This window comes from Schistocerca americana, chromosome 2 (assembly GCF_021461395.2).
Source record: "Schistocerca americana isolate TAMUIC-IGC-003095 chromosome 2, iqSchAmer2.1, whole genome shotgun sequence".
Taxonomy (NCBI): domain Eukaryota; kingdom Metazoa; phylum Arthropoda; class Insecta; order Orthoptera; family Acrididae; genus Schistocerca; species Schistocerca americana.
This window is the reverse complement of record NC_060120.1, coordinates 870,494,247-870,518,588: the sequence shown is the minus strand read 5'-3', so window position 1 is coordinate 870,518,588 and position 24,342 is coordinate 870,494,247. Positions and strand designations below refer to the sequence as shown.

Below are 24,342 nucleotides of genomic sequence, written 5' to 3'. Positions count from 1 at the left end.
TGGGACTTTAACTTTACAATTGTGGTTAAATCAGTTGTGGCAATTAACATATGCGTGGGGCAACAAATAACAATAATTTTTTTTTACCTTATACCGCATCGCTCAGGCACCACCATCGTTATGCACGACCGGCCCAACACAAGTCAACTGCAGCACTGCCCTGTCCGAAATCCATAACTCAAGTGTTCTGTGCGAGCTACAAAACATAACTGCTCTCTGCAAGCTACTAAACTCGACTTACTGCTAGCACTGCTCTGACCTGCGATTCTATTGCAGCATAGATATTCAATATCGCAGGCAGCGGGTGAGCAATCGATCGAAATTACATCTCCTCAAGTGCGCTAGAAAATAGTAATGGACCCCTAATGAACCCCTTACATAGTGTTGCCATTTTTTTCGGGTGTTTAGTTCACTGACGAGTTTCAGTTCTCTTATCATCATTAGGTATCACAAGACATTCAGAACTGTTTCTGAGTGTAACGCGTGTTCCCACGTCTCGCCATATGACGGAATGTAATGCACCCAGGAGCGCTGTCGAAAAAGATTTCTTTGGTAGTCCCAGTGTTGTTGTGAAGTAGGAATAGTATCGCATGGGTGCACTAACTTCCATATCTCCATTCACCGGTCAACGTTAATGTGAGACTGTATTTAACCCCTATGTGCGATTTCCAGGGGTGTATTCAGCCCTGACTTCGTGTTTATGAATGAAAATGGGCGACTGCGTATAACGGCACAAGTGAAGTAGCTCCTGGTACGAAATAATATTCGGCGCATAGACTGATTCGATCGCTCGCCCGAGTTAAATGTCATGCGGCACGAGTAAAATGCGACGGGTGATGTACTGCTGCAGCACGGACACTTGCACCAACGAACATCCCGCAGTTGTCAAACCGTTGTTGTCAACCGCGCTGGTGGAGAAATGCAACGCCATACCGCAAGAACCCCCCCCCCCCCCATGAACCATGGACCTTGCCGTTGGTGGGGAGGCTTGCGTGCCTCAGCGATACAGATAGCCGTACCGTAGGTGCAACCACAACGGAGGGGTATCTGTTGAGAGGCCAGACAAACGTGTGGTTCCTGAAGAGGGGCAGCAGCCTTTTCAGTAGTTGCAAGGGCAACAGTCTGGATGATTGACTGATCTGGCCTTGTAACAATAACCAAAACGGCCTTGCTGTGCTGGTACTGCGAACGGCTGAAAGCAAGGGGAAACTACAGCCCTAATTTTTCCCGAGGGCATGCAGCTTTACTGTATGATTACATGATGATGGCGTCCTCTTGGGTAAAATATTCCGGAGGTAAAATAGTCCCCCATTCGGATCTCTGGGCGTGGACTACTCAAGAGGATATCGTTATCAGGAGAAAGAAAACTGGCGTTCTACGGATCGGAGCGTGGAATGTCAGATCCTTTAATTGGGCAGGTAGGTTAGAAAATTTAAAAAGGGAAATGGATAGGTTGAAGTTAGATATAGTGGGAATTAGTGAAGTTCGGTGGCAGGAGGAACAAGACTTCTGGTCAGGTGAATACAGGGTTATAAACACAAAATCAAATAGGGGTAATGCAGGAGTAGGTTTAATAATGAATAGGAAAATAGGAATGCGGGTAAGCTACTACAAACAGCATAGTGAACGCATTATTGTGGCCAAGATAGATACAAAGCCCACACCTACTACAGTAGTACAAGTTTATATGCCAACTAGCTCTGCAGATGACGAAGAAATTGAAGAAATGTATGATGAAATAAAAGAAATTATTCAGATTGTGAAGGGAGACGAAAATTTAATAGTCATGGGTGACTGGAATTCGAGTGTAGGAAAAGGGAGAGAAGGAAACATAGTAGGTGAATATGGATTGGGGGACAGAAATGAAAGAGGAAGCCGCCTTGTAGAATTTTGCACAGAGCACAACATAATCATAACTAACACTTGGTTTAAGAATCATGAAAGAAGGTTGTATACATGGAAGAACCCTGGAGATACTAAAAGGTATCAGATAGATTATATAATGGTAAGACAGAGATTTAGGAACCAGGTTTTAAATTGTAAGACATTTCCAGGGGCAGATGTGGACTCTGACCACAATCTGTTGGTTATGACCTGTAGATTAAAACTGAAGAAACTGCAAAAAGGTGGGAATTTAAGGAGATGGGACCTGGATAAACTAAAAGAACCAGAGGTTGTACAGAGATTCAGGGAGAGCATAAGGGAGCAATTGACAGGAATGGGGGAAATAAATACAGTAGAAGAAGAATGGGTAGCTTTGAGGGATGAAGTAGTGAAGGCAGCAGAGGATCAAGTAGGTAAAAAGACGAGGGCTAGTAGAAATCCTTGGGTAACAGAAGAAATATTGAATTTAATTGATGAAAGGAGAAAATATAAAAATGCAGTAAGTGAAACAGGCAAAAAGGAATACAAACGTCTCAAAAATGAGATCGACAGGAAGTGCAAAATGGTTAAGCAGGGATGGCTAGAGGACAAATGTAAGGATGTAGAGGCCTATCTCACTAGGGGTAAGATAGATACCGCCTACAGGAAAATTAAAGAGACTTTTGGAGATAAGAGAACGACTTGTATGAATATCAAGAGCTCAGATGGAAACCCAGTTCTAAGCAAAGAAGGGAAAGCAGAAAGGTGGAAGGAGTATATAGAGGGTCTATACAAGGGCGATGTACTTGAGGACAATATTATGGAAATGGAAGAGGATGTAGATGAAGATGAAATGGGAGATATGATACTGCGTGAAGAGTTTGACAGAGCACTGAAAGACCTGAGTCGAAACAAGGCCCCCGGAGTAGACAATATTCCATTGGAACTACTGACGGCCGTGAGAGAGCCAGTCCTGACAAAACTCTACCATCTGGTGAGCAAGATGTATGAAACAGGCGAAATACCCTCAGACTTCAAGAAGAATATAATAATTCCAATCCCAAAGAAAGCAGGTGTTGACAGATGTGAAAATTACCGAACTATCAGCTTAATAAGTCACAGCTGCAAAATACTAACACGAATTCTTTACAGACGAATGGAAAAACTAATAGAAGCCAACCTCGCGGAAGATCAGTTTGGATTCCGTAGAAACACTGGAACACGTGAGGCAATACTAACCTTACGACTTATCTTAGAAGAAAGATTAAGGAAAGGCAAACCTACGTTTCTAGCATTTGTAGACTTAGAGAAAGCTTTTGACAACGTTGATTGGAATGCTCTCTTTCAAATTCTAAAGGTGGCAGGGGTAAAATACAGGGAGCGAAAGGCCATTTACAATTTGTACAGAAACCAGATGGCAGTTATAAGAGTCGAGGGACATGAAAGGGAAGCAGTGGTTGGGAAGGGAGTAAGACAGGGTTGTAGCCTCTCCCCGATGTTGTTCAATCTGTATATTGAGCAAGCAGTAAGGGAAACAAAAGAAAAATTCGGAGTAGGTATTAAAATTCATGGAGAAGAAATAAAAACTTTGAGGTTCGCCGATGACATTGTAATTCTGTCAGAGACAGCAAAGGACTTGGAAGAGCAGTTGAATGGAATGGACAGTGTCTTGAAAGGAGGATATAAGATGAACATCAACAAAAGCAAAACAAGGATAATGGAATGTAGTCTAATTAAGTCGGGTGATGCTGAGGGAATTAGATTAGGAAATGAGGCACTTAAAGTAGTAAAGGAGTTTTGCTATTTGGGGAGCAAAATTACTGATGATGGTCGAAGTAGAGAGGATATAAAATGTAGGCTGGCAATGGCAAGGAAAGCGTTTCTGAAGAAGAGAAATTTGTTAACATCCAGTATTGATTTAAGTGTCAGGAAGTCATTTCTGAAAGTATTCGTATGGAGTGTAGCCATGTATGGAAGTGAAACATGGACGATAACTAGTTTGGACAAGAAGAGAATAGAAGCTTTTGAAATGTGGTGCTACAGAAGAATGCTGAAGATTAGATGGGTAGATCACATAACTAATGAGGAAGTATTGAATAGGATTGGGGAGAAGAGAAGTTTGTGGCACAACTTGACCAGAAGAAGGGATCGGTTGGTAGGACATGTTCTGAGGCATCAAGGGATCACCAATTTAGTATTGGAGGGCAGCGTGGAGGGTAAAAATCGTAGAGGGAGACCAAGAGATGAATACACTAAGCAGATTCAGAAGGATGTAGGTTGCAGTAGGTACTGGGAGATGAAAAAGCTTGCACAAGATAGAGTAGCATGGAGAGCTGCATCAAACCAGTCTCAGGACTGAAGACCACAACAACAACAACCGCAAGAACTCCCTAGCAGCCTTGTTCCTAGCATGGGAACACGATGCAGAGGTTGCACTGTTGCCCATGGTCGCCACACACACTATTAAGAACCATGTCCCGGCTTTTGTGATGTCTTTGGACTCACTATAAATCGCAGTGACTTAAGTGTTATTATTGTATAACAGACGTTTCATTTCTGTTCATCTCATTCTGTAATTGATTCAGTTATCTTTCTATCTACATATAGTGCAACTTTCACCGAGCTTTGCTTATTGCCAGTCACACATCACGCAAGTTACTTTCGTTCGTAACTTCTACACTCCACTGCAATTTCTCCATTTCCTACCGCAGCTCCACTTACATCTGCGAGATGCCTCGCATTGATAACCGCAATAGCACTTCATGCAGAGTGGAATGTTATCCGTCAAATAAATACATAAACAAATGTGAGATGTAAAAACAAGTCTTAAATGTTTCCGATTATTGAGGATTTTCCGAAGCATATCAATGTCGGAAGTTAACGGCCCAATAATCTTTAAATATTCTTACATTTTTTTAAAAAAATATGCCTCATCCTAGGCTGGTGCGGGTAGTTGAGAAACTACCGACTATGTTGCTCGTTTCTTTTTAGCCAATATTCAATTAGGATAATTCATAAAGAAGGCAAATATACTTCCAATATTGCTGCCATGAAAGATGAGAGTGACAATTTCTGTAAGTGGCGCAAAAATGGTATTCATATCAATGAAATATTACGATATATGTTACGTTGCAGATATAGTGAAAGTATGTTACTCAAAAGTCATCTTTATCAGCGGCAACAGACTTTTAATTTAGTTACAGTGTTATATTTATTTTGTTTGGATCAGTGACATGTAAAACTGCATCTTTGTAGACTTCTGTTCAAAAATAGTTCAAATGGCTCTGAGCACTGTGGGACTTACCTGCTGAGGTCATCGGTCCCCTAGAACTTAGAACTACTTGAACCTAACTAACCTAAGGACATCACACACATCCACGCCCGAGGCAGGATTCGAACCAGCGACCGTGGCGGTCGCGCGGTTCCAGACTGCAGCGCCTAGAATCGCTTAGCCACTCCGGCCGGCCAGACTTCCGTTATTTATAATTTATCGCCAAATGATATTTATCTCAAGTTGGTGAATATTTATGAGTTATCTTCTACTTCATTGTCAACAGTTACAGCAACAGAATTAAAACGTGCTTCAGTTCTGTGTAAGATAAGGAAGGTGAATGTGGTCCAAAATTTTCGATGATAGAGATGAGTTTCTCAGAAAAGTTTCATAGTGTCAAAAAATAAAACGAATCCGATCGAATTTGTCGGAAGTGTTTATAGTGCTTAGTTATATTGTAAACTATAAAAACGTAAATGACGGAGAGTGAATTTTCTGCAGCAAATGAAGGGAAAAATATCGACGTGAACAGCAGTGCATCGCCAAATGGGACACATTACGAAGATGGTACCTTCTGTAGTATGTGTCAGAAAATTACTATACATGGTGAAGAAAAATTCACCTTCTCGGTCCTCCTTACATACAAGCAATAAAAAAAAATGTCAGTCATTAAATTTCGTCCTCCACGTATTTACGGCAGTAAATGGACGTTTAAGATTGGCAATCAGCAACACTGTAACCGCATGTACGGTAACTATCTCTGTCAGAAAAGAGCAGTAGTACCGTGAAGTTGCTGCGGTAGACAGCGTTTTGGGTCAGCATGCTGTAGGTTGAGGGTTCGAGTCTCCATCGAGGCGTAAGTGCTTTTATGTGCTAAATGTAGGCTGCATGGTACATTATTTTGCATCTTAATCGTTATACAGTGATTACAGTGGGTATTCTACAAAATGATTTTACTTACGTAAAACGAAACAGGAATGGAAGTACCACAGTTTTCATTGGTTAGCTTTTAAAGTAGATTTTTGGACATCATGGAACTGGCTGCTGTGGCCGAGCGGTTCTAGGCGCTTCAGTCCGGAACCGCGCTGCTGCTACAGCCGCAGGTTCGAATCCTGCCTCGGGCATGGATGTGGGTGATGTCCTTAGGTTAGTTAGGTTTAAGTATTTCTAAGTCTAGGGAACTGATGACGTCAGATGTTATGGCCCATAGTGCTTAGAGCCATTTGAACCACATCATGGAGGCGAAATGTTTCGCACCACTCCCTCTACGAGATTCCAAACCTGTCTTCTGTATACGCATACACTCCCTCAATGGTCCCATCGATTATTACCAACTATTATTCTTGCCGCATTCCGATCCATTACATTTCGTTCCGGCCTTGTGTCACCAGTAGGGATAGTAAACTGCTTCACAAATAATTTACAAACTCGGTTACCATTTGTATTTATTGTCTCCACTAATCATGCTTTTCAACGTGGAATCTGGTAAATGCATGCTGTTTAGTAGGTATTTGCATGCGTTACTGTTATTATTAATATTATCATCAATGGAAATGCGGGAACATTATGTCTCTTACCGGTAAGGAAACAGTGTATTTCGAAAATAAACATTGCAGAATCAGCAGTGTGGGGATAAATCGTGCAGAACAAAAGCTGTAAAAGAGGTGGAAGAGCCCGCTGCGAAGTATGACTTGTTTTACTGGATCCGCCATTCACCAGACACGGACTAGCTGATAGCGAAGTAACGCGCCCGTGGCCGACTCCACGTACATTTATACAAATAGTATTTTCTTCTTGCATTATTCAAAACAGTGTGGCAGACGTATCACATACACAAACGATGAATATGTGGATATGCTTCTGGTCCTTGGTGCATCTGATTACTGGACTGGTGTTGCAGCTCGTGAATATGCAGCCATATGTGCTGGTCGTCGTCATACTGATAAAAATGTATTTCGTCATCTGGAGTTTCGCCTTCGGGAGACAGGTTCTCTCCCTCCACCATCGCGTGACAATAGTTGTACACGGACTCGTCGCACTCTTAGCTACTGACGTCATACACCAAGAACCCCAGTGAAGTACGCGTAGCGTAACAAGTCAGCACGTTGTTTGATGAGCTGCGCGAGCATCGGCTGCACCCCTATCATTATACTTTAACGCAAACCTGCTTCTTGGAGACATCCGTCTGAGAAGTTGCAGCATTAGAAAATTGCAGTGAAATGCAGGAAGATCTGCAGCGGATAGGCACTTGGTGCAGGGAGTGGCAACTGACCCTTAACATAGACAAATGTAATGTATTGCGAGTACATAGAAAGAAGGATCCTTTATTGATGAGTATGTGATAGCGGAACAAACACTGGTAGCAGTTACTTCTGTAAAATATCTGGGAGTATGCGTAAGGAACGATTTGGAGTGGAATAATTATATCAAATTAATTGTCGGTAAGGCGGGTGCCAGGTTGAGATTCATTGGGAGAGTCCTTAGAAAATGTAGGCCCATCAACAAAGGAGGTGGCCTACAAAACACTCGTTCGACCTATACTTGAATATGGCTCATCAGTGTGGGATACGTACCAGGTCGGGTTGACAGAGGAGACAGAGAAGATCCAAAGAAGAGCGGCGCGTTTCGTCAAAGGGTTATTTGGTAAGCGTGGTAGCGTTATGGAGATATTTAGCAAACTCAAGTGGCACTCTCTGCAAGAGAGGCGCTGTGCATCCCGGGGTAGCTTGCTGTCAAGGTTTCGAGAGGGTGCGTTTCTGGATGAGGTATCGAATATATTGCTTCCCCCTACTTATACATGCCTAGGAGATCACGAATGTAAAATTAGAGAGATTCGAGCGCGCACGGAGGCTCTCCGGCAGTCGTTCTTCCCGCGAACCATACGCGACTGGAACAGCAATGGGAGGTAATGACAGTGGCACGTAAAGTGCCCTCCGCCACACACCGTTGGGTGGCTCGCAGAGTATAAATGTAGATGTAGATGGGTGCAGTTCTGTGAAAGTCTCCAGCAACGTCAGGAAGCCATTGAAGTCGTCATAAACACTGTATTATGGTCGGATGAAGCAACCTTCACTCGTGAAGGTGTCTTCAATATGCACAAAGCTCACAAAATTGTTGTGACGTTAACCCGTTCGTCACCCGCAACTATGGATATCAAGTTCGCTTTAGCATGTACGGAAAACTGGGAGACAGGAGTTTGGTCCCTGCTTGTTAGCTGACTAGTTAAGTGCACGAATGTACCATACATTCCTCTCAAACTATTTGCCTGACGCACTGAAAGATGTTCCATTTCATTTCGGTAGAGGTTATGGTTCCAACATGAAGGTGTACCTCCACACTTTGGAATTCACGTGAGACAGAATATTTCCAGGGGAATGGGTTGGACGGGGAGGTCCAGTTGTATGGTCTCCGCGTTCATCTGACCTAAATCCCTTGCATTTCGTCCTGTGAGGGATTCGATTCCTGGACGGGTTAGGGATTTTCTCTGCCAGCGGACTGAGCGTTTGTGTTGTCGTTTTATCATCATCATCATGCGTAACAGGGGCTAGAGTGGACTGTGTAAAAAAGTTGGACTGTTAAAAATTGGGACTTTGTATGGGCGCTGATGACTGAGCAGTTGAGCGCCCCACAAACCAAACATCAACATGTTCCCATGAGAACACTTGAAGGACACGTGTATTCTACCCCGCCGACACAAGTGGAAGAGCTGCTTGTGCGTGTTCATGGTGCTCTTGTGTCTGTGAATGCATCCACGTTGCGAAGAGTCCAGAGCCGTATGAGCCGTCGGGTCGTTTAATGACTGGACTACAGGGAGGTCACTTCGACGATCTGCTCTGAGAACAACATATCCAGTTTTAAACATCATTCGGTTATTAATATGGAAATTATTATTGTCACTGGTTGCTAATGTGCTACATCTGAGCAACCATACTGCATATAATATTAATGACTAGCAGATGAAGAGTTATTTAACTGTGCAGTCATCTTTGGCATCTCGAAATTGATATTTTTTTGTAGTTGTTCTGTCCTAAGACATGTCATTTGTTTCAACTGTCTCTTTTTGACTCGTATGACCACCTTTCTTTATGTCCACCGTTACAAAAGCCTGTGCTATGTAAATGTCGGTTACGAGTGGCTCAAGAAGCAGTGTATATTGCAGTATTACTTGGAACAATGAAGCTTACAAGAACAAATACACCTTGACCCAGATTCGAATGACCGATCTCCTTCATGCCAAGCCAAGCCAAACCGCTATCCACCAAATGCACGGCACTGCTCCGCCCTTCTGGCAGAGGTGGTTACTGTACGTGAGATTACCGTATGGCCAGATTGCCAATCTTTAACGTTCATTCACTGCCGGAAATACGCGGAGAACGAAATTTTGTGATAGATATTTGTGTACTACTAGTATGTGAGGAATCGCGCTGCGAAGGCTGGGTGCACGTATTTATCTTCACCCTTTATAGTCTGGACATGGTGAAAACACTTTAGTTGTGTTTCGGTCGTTTCCAGCGAGATCAGTGGGAAGAGATGTATCCTTAGAGACAGCAAATACGTATAGATACTTAGTCTGCGACATCAGATATTCAATCCGTTTCCACTTCTCTATCTAGTGATGAATAATTTCGGGAACGATTATAATCCTTTCTTACCCTACGTTTTGGATTGTAATCAAAAAACAATTACGTCTAGCTTTGGGTAAGTTTTATTAACAAATCAACACTCAGAGTTTTATCAAATATCACTGTGTTTTGCAAATTTTCTCACATGATGACATGGTTGGAGACCGTGGCTGTTATTTGAAGACAAATGTTGATGGTTTTGGGACATCAACCTGCCACAAATTTACTTTCAGTTCCTTTATTCAAAGGGTACCGTTACCGGTTTCAAATCGTTGTGATCCATCTTCAGACGGTTTACACTATTTCCTTATAACATGTGGTGTGTTTTTTACAGATTAATTGTACTAAAATATAAGTAGTGCATAACTATAAGCACGCAACACACAAGTGGTTGTGCGTTACAGATTTTCGTTGCATGTGACTTACGTGAGATGTCGGTTTGGAGTGTTTGTTTTCATAACATTCGTCCAACAGATGAGAATACATCCCACTGCATTCTTATTGTTGCACATATAAATTTTTCTCACTGAACACTTTAGATTTGTCACAGAGAAGATTTCTACCACGCACCACATGATTAGATACATATAAAGAGCTTACAAACATATGAGTGTCAAAGATGCTATGATATATCGTAACATTTGAAGATGTCCTACGTTTGGAAAGGATCATATTTTCACTTACGCAACTGAAATGCATTTTACACTAGTATATAGACATTCATTTTTTGAGTTGATACTGTTACATTAATTATAAAGTTGTTTCTTTTTTTGTTACTGTATAGGTATAGTACATTATTTAATTACATTTAGCATCATGAGAATTATAGTAACATATAAATTTGCTGCTTGATCTGCAGATAGGCGTACTAATATTATTTGCTTTGGAGGTTGGAAAATAATTTTTGGAAATTTTTCAGGAAAGGGGTGTTCGTAAACTCTGTTTGTTCATTAAGGATATAGTCTGGGGTGCTGTTTGTGTGTGTGTGTATTACTGTTTCTTCTAATATATTCATGGTGGCTCCTTTTCTGCTAGATGTAAAATTTTTAAGTTGTTCTCAGTGTTTCTCACTGGATGGTTTTCTTCAGCAATACGGGCTGCAAATGCAGATTTGTTCAAGTTACCAAGTATTAAAGTATCAATGTGTTCTTTGTATCTAATTTCAAAACTTCTGCCTGTCTGTCCAATGTAGAATTTTGGGCCTGTATCGCATTTCAGTTTGCATATTCCTGATTTACGGTAGGAACTCTTGGAGGTATTTACATCATGGATTACGTTCTGTTGTAATTTATTATTTGTGGAAAAGCTGATTATGATATTTTTCTTTTTAAATAAGTTTGCTATTCGTTATGATAGTGGGCCTATGTATGGGGGAGTAGCACATTTAGGTTTGGCTTCTGTGGCACACTGATTTGGCTTCAGGTGACTGCTGTGAAGTGGATCTGTGGTTTTTGTCTGCATTTTGTTGTGGAGTTTTTCTATTATTATGGGTTTATTTCCATTATTATGAGCAACTGTTTTAATTATATTCATTTCCTTTTGTTGGTGTGTGTCACTCATTGGCACTTTTTTAATTCGGTGTAGCATCGTTGTGAAATATGCCATTTTTTGTTGGCAGGGGTGACAAGATGAGTTGTCAATACTGACATGTGTGGTGTTAGGTTTTCTGTAAATACTAAATTGATGTTTACTGTTACTATTGCAAATCTTCAGCTCAAGAAAGTTAATGTTCAACTGTGAATTTAATATTTTTGTTCATTTTGCTTAGATCTGCTGCTAATGTACCTATTTTATTGCTTATACCATCAAAAAGCAAGATTGTATCATCAACATATCTTCTGTAGCAGACTATTTTGTTTGAGGGGTGCTGGTTGGTTGAGAAAAATGTTTGTTCTATATGGTTGATGTAAATGTCAGCCAATATCCCAGCTAAGCTACTTCCCATTGCCAAACCTTCATGTTGTTGGTACAGTTTGTTGTTGTAGCTAAAGTAATTATGCTCTAGAATAAGTGAAAGTATATTTTGTCTGACAATGTCGAACTTACGTCATATAAAAAAGAACAGCAAGAAGTACTGAAGGTTTATTCTATGCAATTTCATTGAGGCTATGTCTATCTCCGTATATTTAGAAGAAGGTCCTCGTTCTAAATTAACCGAGCACATGCAATAAAATCTGTTCACACCGTCTCTTGATATTTGTAATGTTTGTATGTGCTCTACACTTGGCCTGAGTCTTGTGGAATGAGTACCTTGCAGGGGATATTCTCACGACAAAGAGTCACCTACATGCCTCGTGTCATATTAATGAAGATATATCGGATACAGTCGGCTTCTACTGGAACTGATTAACTTTCGCAACTGTACTGTAGATGACGATAACCTTTATCTTTCAGTTAGACATTCTGAAAAGCTTCTGACAGTGTTGCAGTGTAGTCTATGCTGAGAAATGATTGTTAAGGGAAAAATCGATGTGATGCGCCGTTTCCGTCTTAATTAGCACTTATGTTAGCCAGTCAGGCCGACAGGTGCGCAAGTTCGCTTAGTGTCCTAAAACCGAAAATGTGAGAGATACACAAACTGGACGTGGTTCGATAGTATGGATCGAACCCGAGCCAAAGGCTGAGTAGTCTCGTGCACTATCATCTAGGCTGTGAGATCAACTGTCGTTAATTGTATCTGGCGTAGAGTTGCTCTATACCAAATCTGTGTTTTGGTGCTTTTGGTAAAGTGCGTAAATGACGTAGTAAATGGTGGGATTACCCATAGTATTGGCAGCACTGGTAGGAACAGAAAAATGAGAGTGTGAGAGAGAAACTAGGCACTGACAACTTCTCATTGTTTTTCTTGTTTACCTATTCTTCCTTTTGCACGTAATTAGAATCGCACATTATTCAGTGTTAGTCCATTGTGTATTTCAAATCCCTACAAAAACTAATTTTTATTTTATAAGCAACAAAAATTTGTTGATATTGTAACTTTCGTTTTTTTACGTAACTAAAGATGTTGCTTTTGGTGCAAGTACAGTATACATGCAGAAATATAAAACCATATAGATATAATTATTGTTAATTTGTATGCAATAGAATGATGTTCACCATTATTAAAAGTAAGAGTTTCCTATTATTATTGACAATGCGAAAGTTCTTTATGACTAAAAGTAACACGGATTATATACATTCGACGAAGTATTGTAGCGATGTTTGATGTATTTTTCTTCTTTGTTTTTTTTTTATTTTACTTTTTTCTAGGGAACTGCGTTTCCTATCGCCATATGGGATAGCTGTATTCTTTTTACTACAACATCCCTCTGTTTGAAGTTACAAATCAACAATTTTCGAATGAAATATGAATTAAACATAGACATTTTCAATTTTGCTGTAAATATGGATTATTTTTTAGTAACAAACAAGAGAATAACTGTGTAGGGCAGATGTTTCGTAGATTACATGACCCTTTATAAATCCTCATTCACTTTTTAGATGGTTCATAGCTTCTGGTTTATAGTGGAATTTCGTAAGACCCTCATTGCGTACATACGGAAACCGATTGATATAGGATAAAGTTCGATAACTATGAAACACGTCCAACATGTCACCTTAACTGACCAAAGCTACTATGAAAACTGTCGAGATCTACGCTTCTTTGTGATAATCTACGGTAGCCAGTGCAGTTTTACAACTCTAAACTGGAGGGCTGCTTGAATTTGTGCGCACAACGGCCTGACTGGATAAATGCAATGCTGACTCAGGGCCAGCAAAAGTTTAGAAATTTTTCTTTAACAGTTATTTCTCAGCGAAACGTATCCTGCTACACCATTACAAGCTTTTCAGACCTTTTCTGACCACCCTGTGTATTAACCATCACACCGCAAATTTGATTTGCATTACCTTGCACCTCACACTGGGGTCCACTGGAGCCCAAAAAATATTATCATACATCATGTGTTCCTACCTCATTAACACATACATTGGACTGTCTTACGTATATATGACGTTGTAAATAACTATGTAGTTACCTGTAGTGATTTTCTTATTATTACAAGAATGAGTAACATATGACATTTATAAAATGTGCGTAGTATTATTAATAAATGATATTTTGTATTACTTTATGTTTAGTTGTCTCATATTTGAATGTGTATAATGGAATAGAATGTCTTACATCACTTTATTTAGTTATTACAATTAGTACCATACGGTATTTATAAATTTGGTAAGTGTTACACTTCAGCACTATGCTGAGAATAAGTTTTTATATATATTTTTTATTACATGAGCCTGACTTGAATGTGTTAAGTAATATAGTGTAATATAATATAGTGGATTATTTGATTTTTACGGAATATTTTGGCATTAAAGGCAAATTGTGTTTTACTGTCATTTTTAGAACGTAAAAATGGTATTTCAGGTTTATTTTTTCTTACAGTTGCCAACATTGTCAAACCAAAGTTTTCAATCATTGTCTGATAAAGAGGAATGGACGAAAATCAGTTGTCAACTTCAGGTTCCTATTAGTGCCATGGATTGGTTCTGATAACTTTCTCACATAATGTACGGAATAGCGTTTAGTATGTAATAAGTCTCGGAATCATTCAGCATCAAAATCTTAATTCCATATTTGTCCGGTTTTGAAGATACGCATATTCTGAATGGGCATTTGCCACGGAAGCCCATTAGCTGCTAGTATATTGTATAGTATTAGAAAGGGGTGTGTAGGGATTTGCAGTTGTCATTAAATTTAGTCCAGATGTCCTGAATGAGTGCAAATTGGTCTTCTTGTTTTCTTTCATGCAGGTTGCTTTGTCATCAAATCTTAAACAACTAGTCAAAAACTGAAATAGCGTTTGATGACATTGTAGCGCAAAAGAGGGCATTTTCAAAGTTCTTCTAAATTTGTGTGACCAGCCTTGTTTTCGCCACAGAGTTACAAGAGTCCAATGGCAGCTCTTAGCTCTACAATACTATTGTAGTGTTATGGTAACTTTCCGGGTTTCAGGTTGAAGAACTTTTGCGAGTAATTTCGTCGTTCTCATAAGTGACAATCATGTCTGGCATTTCTTCTGTCACTAATGACTGACTTGCTTTAATTGGACTAGAAATAAAACATGCTTGACCCCTTGGTCCTGGGAGGTGAGTAGCTAAATTTCTGGATTTAGTCCTTTCTCTCTTAGATGGTGTAGTTGAAGACGACTTATAGCCATTCTCACCTAGAAAGATTTTTGAAATGAAGGAACTACCATAACTATCATCATCGTCTTCTCCACTCTCTTCTGTACCTGATGATTCCTGTATTTCGACAGAATCAGGATTTTCATCGGAATCTAGACCTCCAAATGAATGTTTTTCCTGGTCCAACCCATCCAAAAGTGCAGTATATACTGTATATCGTCATCTGTTATAAGTCTTTAACTCAATGTCGCTGAAAAATAAAATAAAATAATATAGGGCTAATACTGAAAGGAAACAGTTATAAGTTACACACAGTATATTTTTCAACACTGTGTATTTATCAAGCTATTATTTTCAGTGTGAATAAATGAACTAAACGGAACGCACATTAGGGTAATCAAGACCCCTACGGACGTTCAACAACCTTTACAGCCTGGCACTACCGCAACAACAATGCCAATGTTCGAGTTAATCTCGCATACATGTAGGCAGTGTTACCAACCTAATATGCACTAAGTTTCAATATATTGTAGCCAACATACTCTTTGTAATACACAAAAAGTAATACACAGTTAGTTTAATTAGCCACATCCCAGAGTCATTCGATAGCAACAGTCTTTGGCCTACCTATAAGAGTACACACAATTTTTACAGGACGGTCTGTACTAACCTATTGTTGACATACCTTTGTATGATTAGCGTTATTTTCCCTATTGTTTCATGAACCTAATGTGTCATTTGATATATCACGGACAGCACCCTCTCCCCGTGTTGGTGCCGACTACAAATTCTTTCGAAATGTTGGATACTATAAGCTGCACACTGAGAAAATGAACTGGGAAAATGCTCGGAGAACATGCGCAAAGGAAGGTGCGCACCTCGCCATTGTGAACTCTGAGGCGGAAGAAAATGCTATACGCGAAGTAATGAGAGCTCACTCGTCAGATAACTTCGCTGCTTTCATCGGTTTCCACGATATCTTCAAGGAAGGGGAATACGTCACTGTCTTGGGTGAGTGTCACTATTATGTAAGTAACATATTTAGATTGGCTGGAAAGAATCGTATTTCAATCCTTCAACATGAAAGAAAAACGGAACTCACAGAACAAATCAGTCAGTATTTCGTGTGTAATTTCTGAAGAGATGCCCAGTATTTGAGAGAAGTTTCGACTCTCTCTTTCCACCGCATTCCATCTTTTGCTGATAGTACTTGCAGTAAGTAACTGTATGACGTTAACAGCAGGAGTGATCATTTAGGGTTGATGTCCTGTTGACGACTTCAGATGTGGTTCGTACAGGATGAGGAAACACCCAAATATCAGGAATTCTAATTTTCTCTTTCATCAAACAGGACGATGAGAAACAGGCTGAAATGCTCGTAATGCTATTACAAGGTAATCTGTGCTGAGATGGGATTGTTAAGAAAAAAATTCGGTACATGGCACCATTTCCTAATTAATTGCTACTGAAGTTAGCCAACCAGGCCTCTGCGCGCCCAGATTCAAGCGGCCCGCCAGGTGCAGTTAGTGTCACTTGTTCTAGAAGCTTAGGTGAGAGCGCTAATTTTTTTCTGAGTAATTATTTCTTAACACGGCCTACACTGAAACACCCTTACAAAGCTGTTCAGTGCGTTTCTGATCACCCAATAAAAATCGCAACACCAAAAAATAGTTACTGTAGAGTAATGATATTTCGGAAATACGTGTGGATGACATATCTATGTGGTTAACATAGAAAAAAAAATTGGTTACTGCAAGCGTGAGACAAGCTATAGCAATTGTGATATGCTGGTACCTTAGTATCCGGTGCAATCGCCATAATGTCGAATGCCTGCATTGTACAGGTGCCGGATGTCAGTTCTATGCCTATTGCGTTTGGTCGGTCAATGCAGGGAAAGTTAATGCTGTTTATGGAAGATGCTGGAATTGTCATCCGATGACGTCCAATACGTACTCGACTGGATATAGATCTGTGATCGACAAGATCAAGGCGACACGTCGACACTCTGTACAGAATGGAATGCCGGCACTATCCTGTCGGAAAACACTCCCTAGAATAACATTCATGAAAGACTGGATGACAGTTCGAATCACCAGTCTAACGTACAAATTTGCTGTCGGGGTGCAAGGAAAAACCACGAGAGGGCTCTTGCTATCGTATGAAATCCCACTCTAGACATTAACTCCATGTGGATGTTCATTCTGCGATATTGCAGAAAGACTTGACAGAAACGTGTCCAAGTGTATAATTGCTGTCAGCGGTGGATACGACAATGTACTGTCGCAAAAGGACCAGTATCCAGGCGGCCACGTGGCACCATCGAGAGGGAAGACCATCGTGTTCTGCGTGTGGCTTTGGCAGCAGAAATTAGTGTAGCAGTTGGCCCCAAAGTAACACACCGAACTTTTACAAATCGCTTAATTCAAGGACAGCTACGAGCCAGACGCCCTGTAGCTCAACATTCCACTGGCACGACACCACCACCATTTCCGAAATCAGTGGTGTCAAGAAAGAGCTATGTGAATGCAGTGTGGAGGTCTACTGTGTTTACTGAGGAAGCTGGTTTTGCCTCGGAGCCAGAATATATGGCGGCACTGCTTGGCTGTGAATAATTGCAGCCCAAATGTTAACTGAAAATCATTTCTGAAAATGGTTGACAGCCGTAGCCCGAGGATTTTCCCGAGGTCATATATGGGAATTGAGACTGTTGAACATTCCTTGGCTTTTGAAAGTCAATTCATCAGTCCACAGAACAATGTTTGTGATTGGGGGAATTAGTATTCTTTGCTGCAAAGTCGTCCCGAATTGGAAAACCAGCTGGTACAAAGTCCTGTACCTTACTCAGCTTGTACAGATGACGATGATCGTCACACAGAGTTCTCATAACCCTGCTAGAACTAACATTTAGAACATGAGCAACGGAGGTACACTGTTTGGATTTTTGTTGTCGGACATTTGATGTACTCGTTTATCGAAATCATGACCGTGTGTACTCCATGGTCGACGTCGACCAGAGAAATCTCTTTCAGTGTGCCCCTTTCACGGAGAAGATGATCCACAGTCCCAAATGGCCTCTGATTTGGTATTCGTCTGTTTGGATAACGTTATGCGTACAAACTCCGTGTTCCATCCATAGTTCCTGCTACTCCAAAGGCAAAGTGCATGTCTGCAGGTACATTCCACACAAAAGATTCCATGTACTGCGCATAGCAACACAGTGTTTTTACATTTGTAAGTGCATACTGTTGTTCCATAAAACACTATCTTACCTTTGGTAGTACAGCAACTGATTACGAATTGCGTTGAGGTGGAAACGAAGAACACATTGGACAGCACATTGCATGTACATAGCAACGAGTGAGGACTAGTACAAAATTTCTTCGTTGGGGCGCGGTTACGAATGAAAACAATTCGAGCTTGACTTCAGACAAGCGTTGCTCTGGATAATATTTCTATATTAGAGCTAAAATATTCGTAAGGATTACCTTACCAACCAGTTCCTCCAGTCCTTATGGTAGAATATATCACAGTGGAGTATTCAGCCTACCAAGCATGTTGATCACAATTAAATCACTGAAATATGTAGTTCATAAAGAACTATTTCGTTTCATTTTTCGTAATATATCTACGACAAGTGTGTTACAATCACATTTTCGTAGTACATGTTCAACCAGTGCGTCATAATACATCTATAAGATGTAGGTTAGAATTTCATTTACTACTACCAATGCACCTTTTCCAGACGATGATCTTCTCCACTGTGTACAAACTTTAGGGACTGATCGATGAGAGGATACAGAGCAAAGGAGGACAAATGAACTTATGTCCGGAAATGCATGGTTCCCATGCTAGAGACAATTTACACAATAATACACCGTTACAGAGTTTGTGGCCTAATACGCGCTGTACCATGCAGCCACAGATATACTATGTGTTGATAATGGTTTCCATGTGCCTCAACTCATGTGTGTACGCGCCGTAACATTTTCTGTCTCACACGTTCATATCGGCCTGGCTGCACACGAACAGTGTCAAAGGCAGCGTGAATACGCTGCTCCACTGTCTCCACATCTGGAAAGGGCTCTGCATCCACGATACTTCTGAGTCGACCTCATGACGAAATCGCAAGGGCTGAGATTCGGCGAACGAGTAGGCCATGGAACCGGGTCCCATCGTCCAGTTTGCCGGCCGGAGTGGCCGAGCGGTTCTAGGCGCTACAGTGTGGAACCGCGCCACCGTTACGGTCGCAGGTTCGAATCCTGCCTCGGGCATGGATGTGTGTGATGTCCTCAGGTTAGTTAGGTTTAAGTAGTTCTAAGTTCTAGGGGACTGATGACATCAAAAGTGCTCAGAGCCATTTACAACCCTCGTCCAATCCATCGACGAGGAAAGACTCTACTGAAATACGTCTAGATGTTAATGGTGAAGTAGGCTGGAGCACTCTCATTTAGCAGCCACATATCTCCTTGAATTATCACTGGCCTTATTCCGGCAAGGGGAAGCAAAATCACCCTCAAGAAACGCTGGCAGTTCCGGCCTGTTATGCGTCGGGGGAAGAATACTAGTCCCAAAATATGGTTGCCAATTTCCCTGCCCACTGTTTCCAGCGTCAGCGATGTTGATGATTCTCTGTCATCATACCATGGGGTTCTGCATACTATCCCACGGATAATCGTTATGAAAGTTTAAGATGCCACTGAGCGTAAAGGTGACCTCATCTATGAATAGGGTGGATGATACCAACACCGAAATCGTGGTTGTGTGGTGAAGAAACCAGTGACAAAACTGCTCCCGATGTGGAAAGTCTGTCGGTAATAAGACTTGCACAAGCTGTGAGTGACAAGGGTTGTAAAAGTTGTCATGGAGAATGTTCCACGCGGTCATATGGCTTACTCTGTACTGGCAGGCCAACCTCCTGGTACTGATACGGCAGTCGCCTTCTACAGCATCCTCCAAGTCTGGTGTCGGATCACTTCGGGTATGTCCTTCACGATCTCCTGCTTCCATAAACATTCCTGTCTCATTCAAATGACGAAACACTGTTGCAAACATTGACTGCTGTGCTTGTTGTCGGCGAAGATGGGTCTCCTGATACAACCTTGATGGCTGCCACACACTACCATTTGCCTTTCCATAAGTAAACACCATGTCGGCGAGCTCTCGATTCGAAGGGGGTCGAGTAAAGCGGTTGCAGTAATCGGCGAATCGCTCTACATTTGAATACGAGCGATGTCTCTATTCGACAGTGTTGGCAAGAATGGGTGAACAATGGCCGAACACAGCATCAAGAAGAGAGCCCTCAGCCTAGAGAGAAGACAGGACGTGAGGACTGAGCAATCATCAGAGAGGCACTGAGAGCCGCGGATTCGTGATTATCATCGATGCAAAGTGCAGCTTGTGTGCCAGTGACCATAAGGAACCATTGTGTACAATGCTGTATCAAATCCACTACAAGGTGAGTTAGCAAGAGAAGTGAATCGAACGCAACATTACCAATTACCATGACAGGAGAGGGCACTCGGGCGTGACGTATGAGATACAGTACGACCCTCTAGGAGGAAACGATGCACACTGTAACTGTGGCTGTATTGTACAGCGCGTATTAGACCGCTGTCTCTACAACAAAGTATGATTGAATAAATGGTCTCTGGCATGCAAACAAAGCTTTTCTGAACTTAAGTTCATTAGACTTTTTTTGTTCCGTATCTTCTCATCCATCAATCCCTAGAATTTGTACACGATGGAAAGAATCACCATCTACACGTGCAACATATGGGCTACAATTTCAGTACACTACATGAACATCACATGTAGGTTACAATTTCAGTTTACTTCTTTCCTATGAGTACAGTATGTAGGTTATAATTTCAACACGTTACATGTACAGTCGGTGGGACATCTCTAAATCCCCCACTCCCCCTGCACCTTCAGCGTGCACCCATTGTCGTCCAAGTCCCGTGAACTTCTGACATTTAACCATGTCCTGAAACTGAGCCACGCGAGTGAGTAAACTTCTAGGACACGACGTGCCTGTGGGCCTCTGAATCGCATTTCAGCTGCTAGCACGTTACACGTTTTTTATGGCTGCATTAGCATGAAAATGAGTGATTCAATAGGAAGCAGTTTGGGTCACTTCACATTTGATATTCAGTTGTAAGAACTCAATAAAAATTTGAAACTTCGACTTTGGTTCTGCAAAAGGACCGGAAGATGACGTGGGGAACTTGGATTATCATAAATGAGTGCCATTTTTTCGAGCCTGCAAAACGTATTTAGCCTAGGAATAAGGGTTTTTGCTCACTGCTCAAATTTAACATTTATTCCAATAATAAATTTTACGTGTCTGAAATGATTGTTTCCTATGCTTCAGGTGAACCTCTGAAATCGAGTGGCCGCGTAAGGTGGGCAAAGGGGGAGCCCAATAACGGGATGTTCCCCGGTTCTCCGGAAGGCGAGGACTGCGGGAATATTTACGCGGACGGAACCATCAACGATTGCAGGTGCACCCTGGAGATGCCATTTGTGTGCGAACAGAGTCTCTAATGCTTGTCGGGGCTGACTATTTTGTATCCTGCAGTTAGCTGTGAATTGCTGAAACTTCAACACCTGCGCTTGGTTGCAAATTATGGAAGAAACAAACTGCGCATCAGCTTCTTCTGCCAATAGGAAGATGTTACAAAGCAAAACATAAAATAAAAATCATTTCTTCCTCTGTTAGCGCTGATTATTCGTACAAGGAGCCAATGAGAATGTTCCTAAGAGTTGCATTTATTATACTGCCATTTGTATCAAAATTTTTCACGTTTAAATTAACGCTAGTGTGTATTTACCTTCCGTGCGAAATGAAAATTATTATTGCCGTGTTTATTCTTTAAACTTAAGAACGTCGAATCATAGGCAAATTTATATTTTTAAAACGGTCAGTTCTGAGGGAGAGCTTGCAGCAACTAGTTTTTATTCATATTCATTCTACTGACCAGTACAATTAACCCTTTAAGCGACCATACAGGAAAGCTTTCGCACGAACTCTAGGTTTCGTTCATTGGCAACAATTATGCATGTGCATTTCAAGAAACACACGCAATTTGAAAGATGTGAGCAGACACCGGTTTTGAGACGATTTATTGCAGTATTCAAATAGTAAAGTGGAAGGCCACTGTTTGATCATGCCCTTTGCGGAACACTTCAAGAAAAAAGATGTATGGAAAAGGCAAAAATGTAAACTTTGGCGGGCGACGGATGAATGAGCGACGCTGCACTGCAATTTCGGAATCTCTGTCTGACCCTGATGTAAAGTTACTAAAATCATGCTTGTCATGCACAGACGAACTGCGAGAGAATTCCAGATCGGTGCTCCTTACATAGTCTCTCAGTATTTGCCGCTTGCAATTCGAACAAAGCTGTAGCCATCACCCTCGCCCATTGTTGCGCACTTCATCTCTCGTACCTGAATCTGTGGGAAACGTCTTAGCGTGTGAGTGAGTGAGCATCGCTTTCGAACAGAAGCGAGGACTCCGCCTATTGTTGTCAACCACAAACAGCGGTTGCGTCACCACAGAAACAGTTAGTTACTCGATACAGATGGATAATAAGCCGTGATGACTCAAATTTTTAGGAAGATGGCCACCAAGAGCGTTGTATTAGTGTTGGATCTGTCCGTGGACTTCAGTTTCTTCGCAATGTACAGGTGAGCAGAAGTGAAGGCCTCCAATACGAAACTGCACTTATTGAGGGTGACCACTACTGGAAAGTGGTAATTCATATCACATTTCTGAAGTGAAATAGTTGCTCTTATCGAATTTAACAACAGTTTTACTGATACCGGTCATTATTAATATTATTTTCCATATTTCTGCTATGATTCCGTCTTCGCCGAGAGACTTGTTGTTCTTCAAAGAGTTGATTATTTCCTTTACTTCTTTAACAGATGGTGTTTCCGAATCAGAACTGGATGGGGGTTTCTAAAAATCTAATGTTCTATCTGAGGCTCTCAGCTGAGAAGTGAGTGAACATACTTAGCTAAAATTTGGCAGTTATTTCTCGTGTTGGTTTTCAGTGATCTGTCAGGACGGCGAAAGCACAGATTAGGTGGTTGTTACCAGTCATTATTTATTCCCACAACGTGTTGAAATCTCCATCACCAGATGAATTTATGTGGCCTGATATGACTTTTATGTGTAGTTTTACGACTGTGGAGTACCCTGTGTCACTGTGCAACAGAGAAAAACGAGCAGTGTTTCTGAACGTTCCTCAAAGTTTTGTGATTGTCTTTGACTGAAAGGATGTACAAAACATAAATGTTAAAGTAAAATAAAAATACAGCCAGTGCTAACAGAAACTTTTCCCCTGTTGTGTTAGATGAAATACATGATCACGATTTGTGAACACTGAAGGGAGCCAATATGGTGTCTAGAAAATACTAAGTTCAAAGAACATACAGGAAAAAATACCATTTCAAAGTCTCAAAGCTTAATGCTGATCTTAGATTGTGTAGTGCGTAAATGAACATAAATGTAAATGCAAATGCCTTCAGTGGTAACAGACCCATTTCTGTCAGCTTTACGTAACTTTATACTTTCTGCACATTTATGTAATCTTGATGACATGTTAGATATATTAAGTGTAAATATAATGTTTCCAACTGTGTAAAAATTGAATATCAATCATAATTTACATGCTGTAGCTATGTTACATTGTGTGTATGTGTGTGTGTGTGTGTGTGTGTGTGCGTGTGTGTGTGTGGTTTGGAGGGCGAGATTGAATTCCAGAATTTGCTGCACATCAAAACCGAAAATATTAGCCGGTAAGGCAAAATCGGAGCTGAACTTTTGGACAAATATGTCTAAAAAAAAATAAGAATACCGTGTGTGTTTGACTATCCGTTTATGAGTTTAAGGGAGTTCTATTTATGGCATATTCAACGCTTTCAGTCCGTCTGCCGTAGGCCACGAACATTTTTTTCAGCATTTTTGTACGTAATTATCATTCTTTGGCCACAGCAGGATATTCGAGAATGAACCTTTGTTGAGATAACCACTTTTCAGGCAAATGTCAGATAAGTTCTTGGTGGGATCGAGGAGGCAACGGCTTTGCCGAAGTGGATACGGCGGTTCCCGTCAGATCACCGAAGTTTACCGTTATCGGGCGTGGCCGGCACTTGGATGGGTGACCATCCGGGCCGCCATTCGCTGTTGCCATTTTCCGGGATGCACTCTGCCTCGTGATGCCAATTGTGAAAATACACGAGCGAATACTAGCGGCTCCCGACAAAGAAAACCATCGTAACGACCGGGAGAGTGGTGTGCTGACCACACGCCCCTCCTATCCGCATCCTCAGTGAGGATGACAAGGCGGTCGGATGGTACCGGTGGAACACTTTGAAACGTCCCCTTTAAACAATTCTTACAAGACTGTCCT

The 24,342-nt window shown here is 41.2% G+C and overlaps 1 protein-coding gene across 1 annotated transcript in view; it reads left to right on the top strand.

Moving 5' to 3' along the window:
• Positions 1-21,642, top strand: part of LOC124595888 (hemolymph lipopolysaccharide-binding protein-like) — a 34,038-nt gene extending 12,396 nt beyond the window's left edge. Inside the window, exons 4-5 of the mRNA XM_047134796.1 lie at positions 15,682-15,936; positions 21,296-21,642. Coding sequence (XP_046990752.1) covers positions 15,682-15,936; positions 21,296-21,468 — 428 coding nt within the window. The 3' untranslated portion in view covers positions 21,469-21,642. The remainder of the gene's footprint in view (positions 1-15,681; positions 15,937-21,295) is intronic.
• The last annotated feature ends 2,700 nt before the right edge of the window (positions 21,643-24,342 follow it).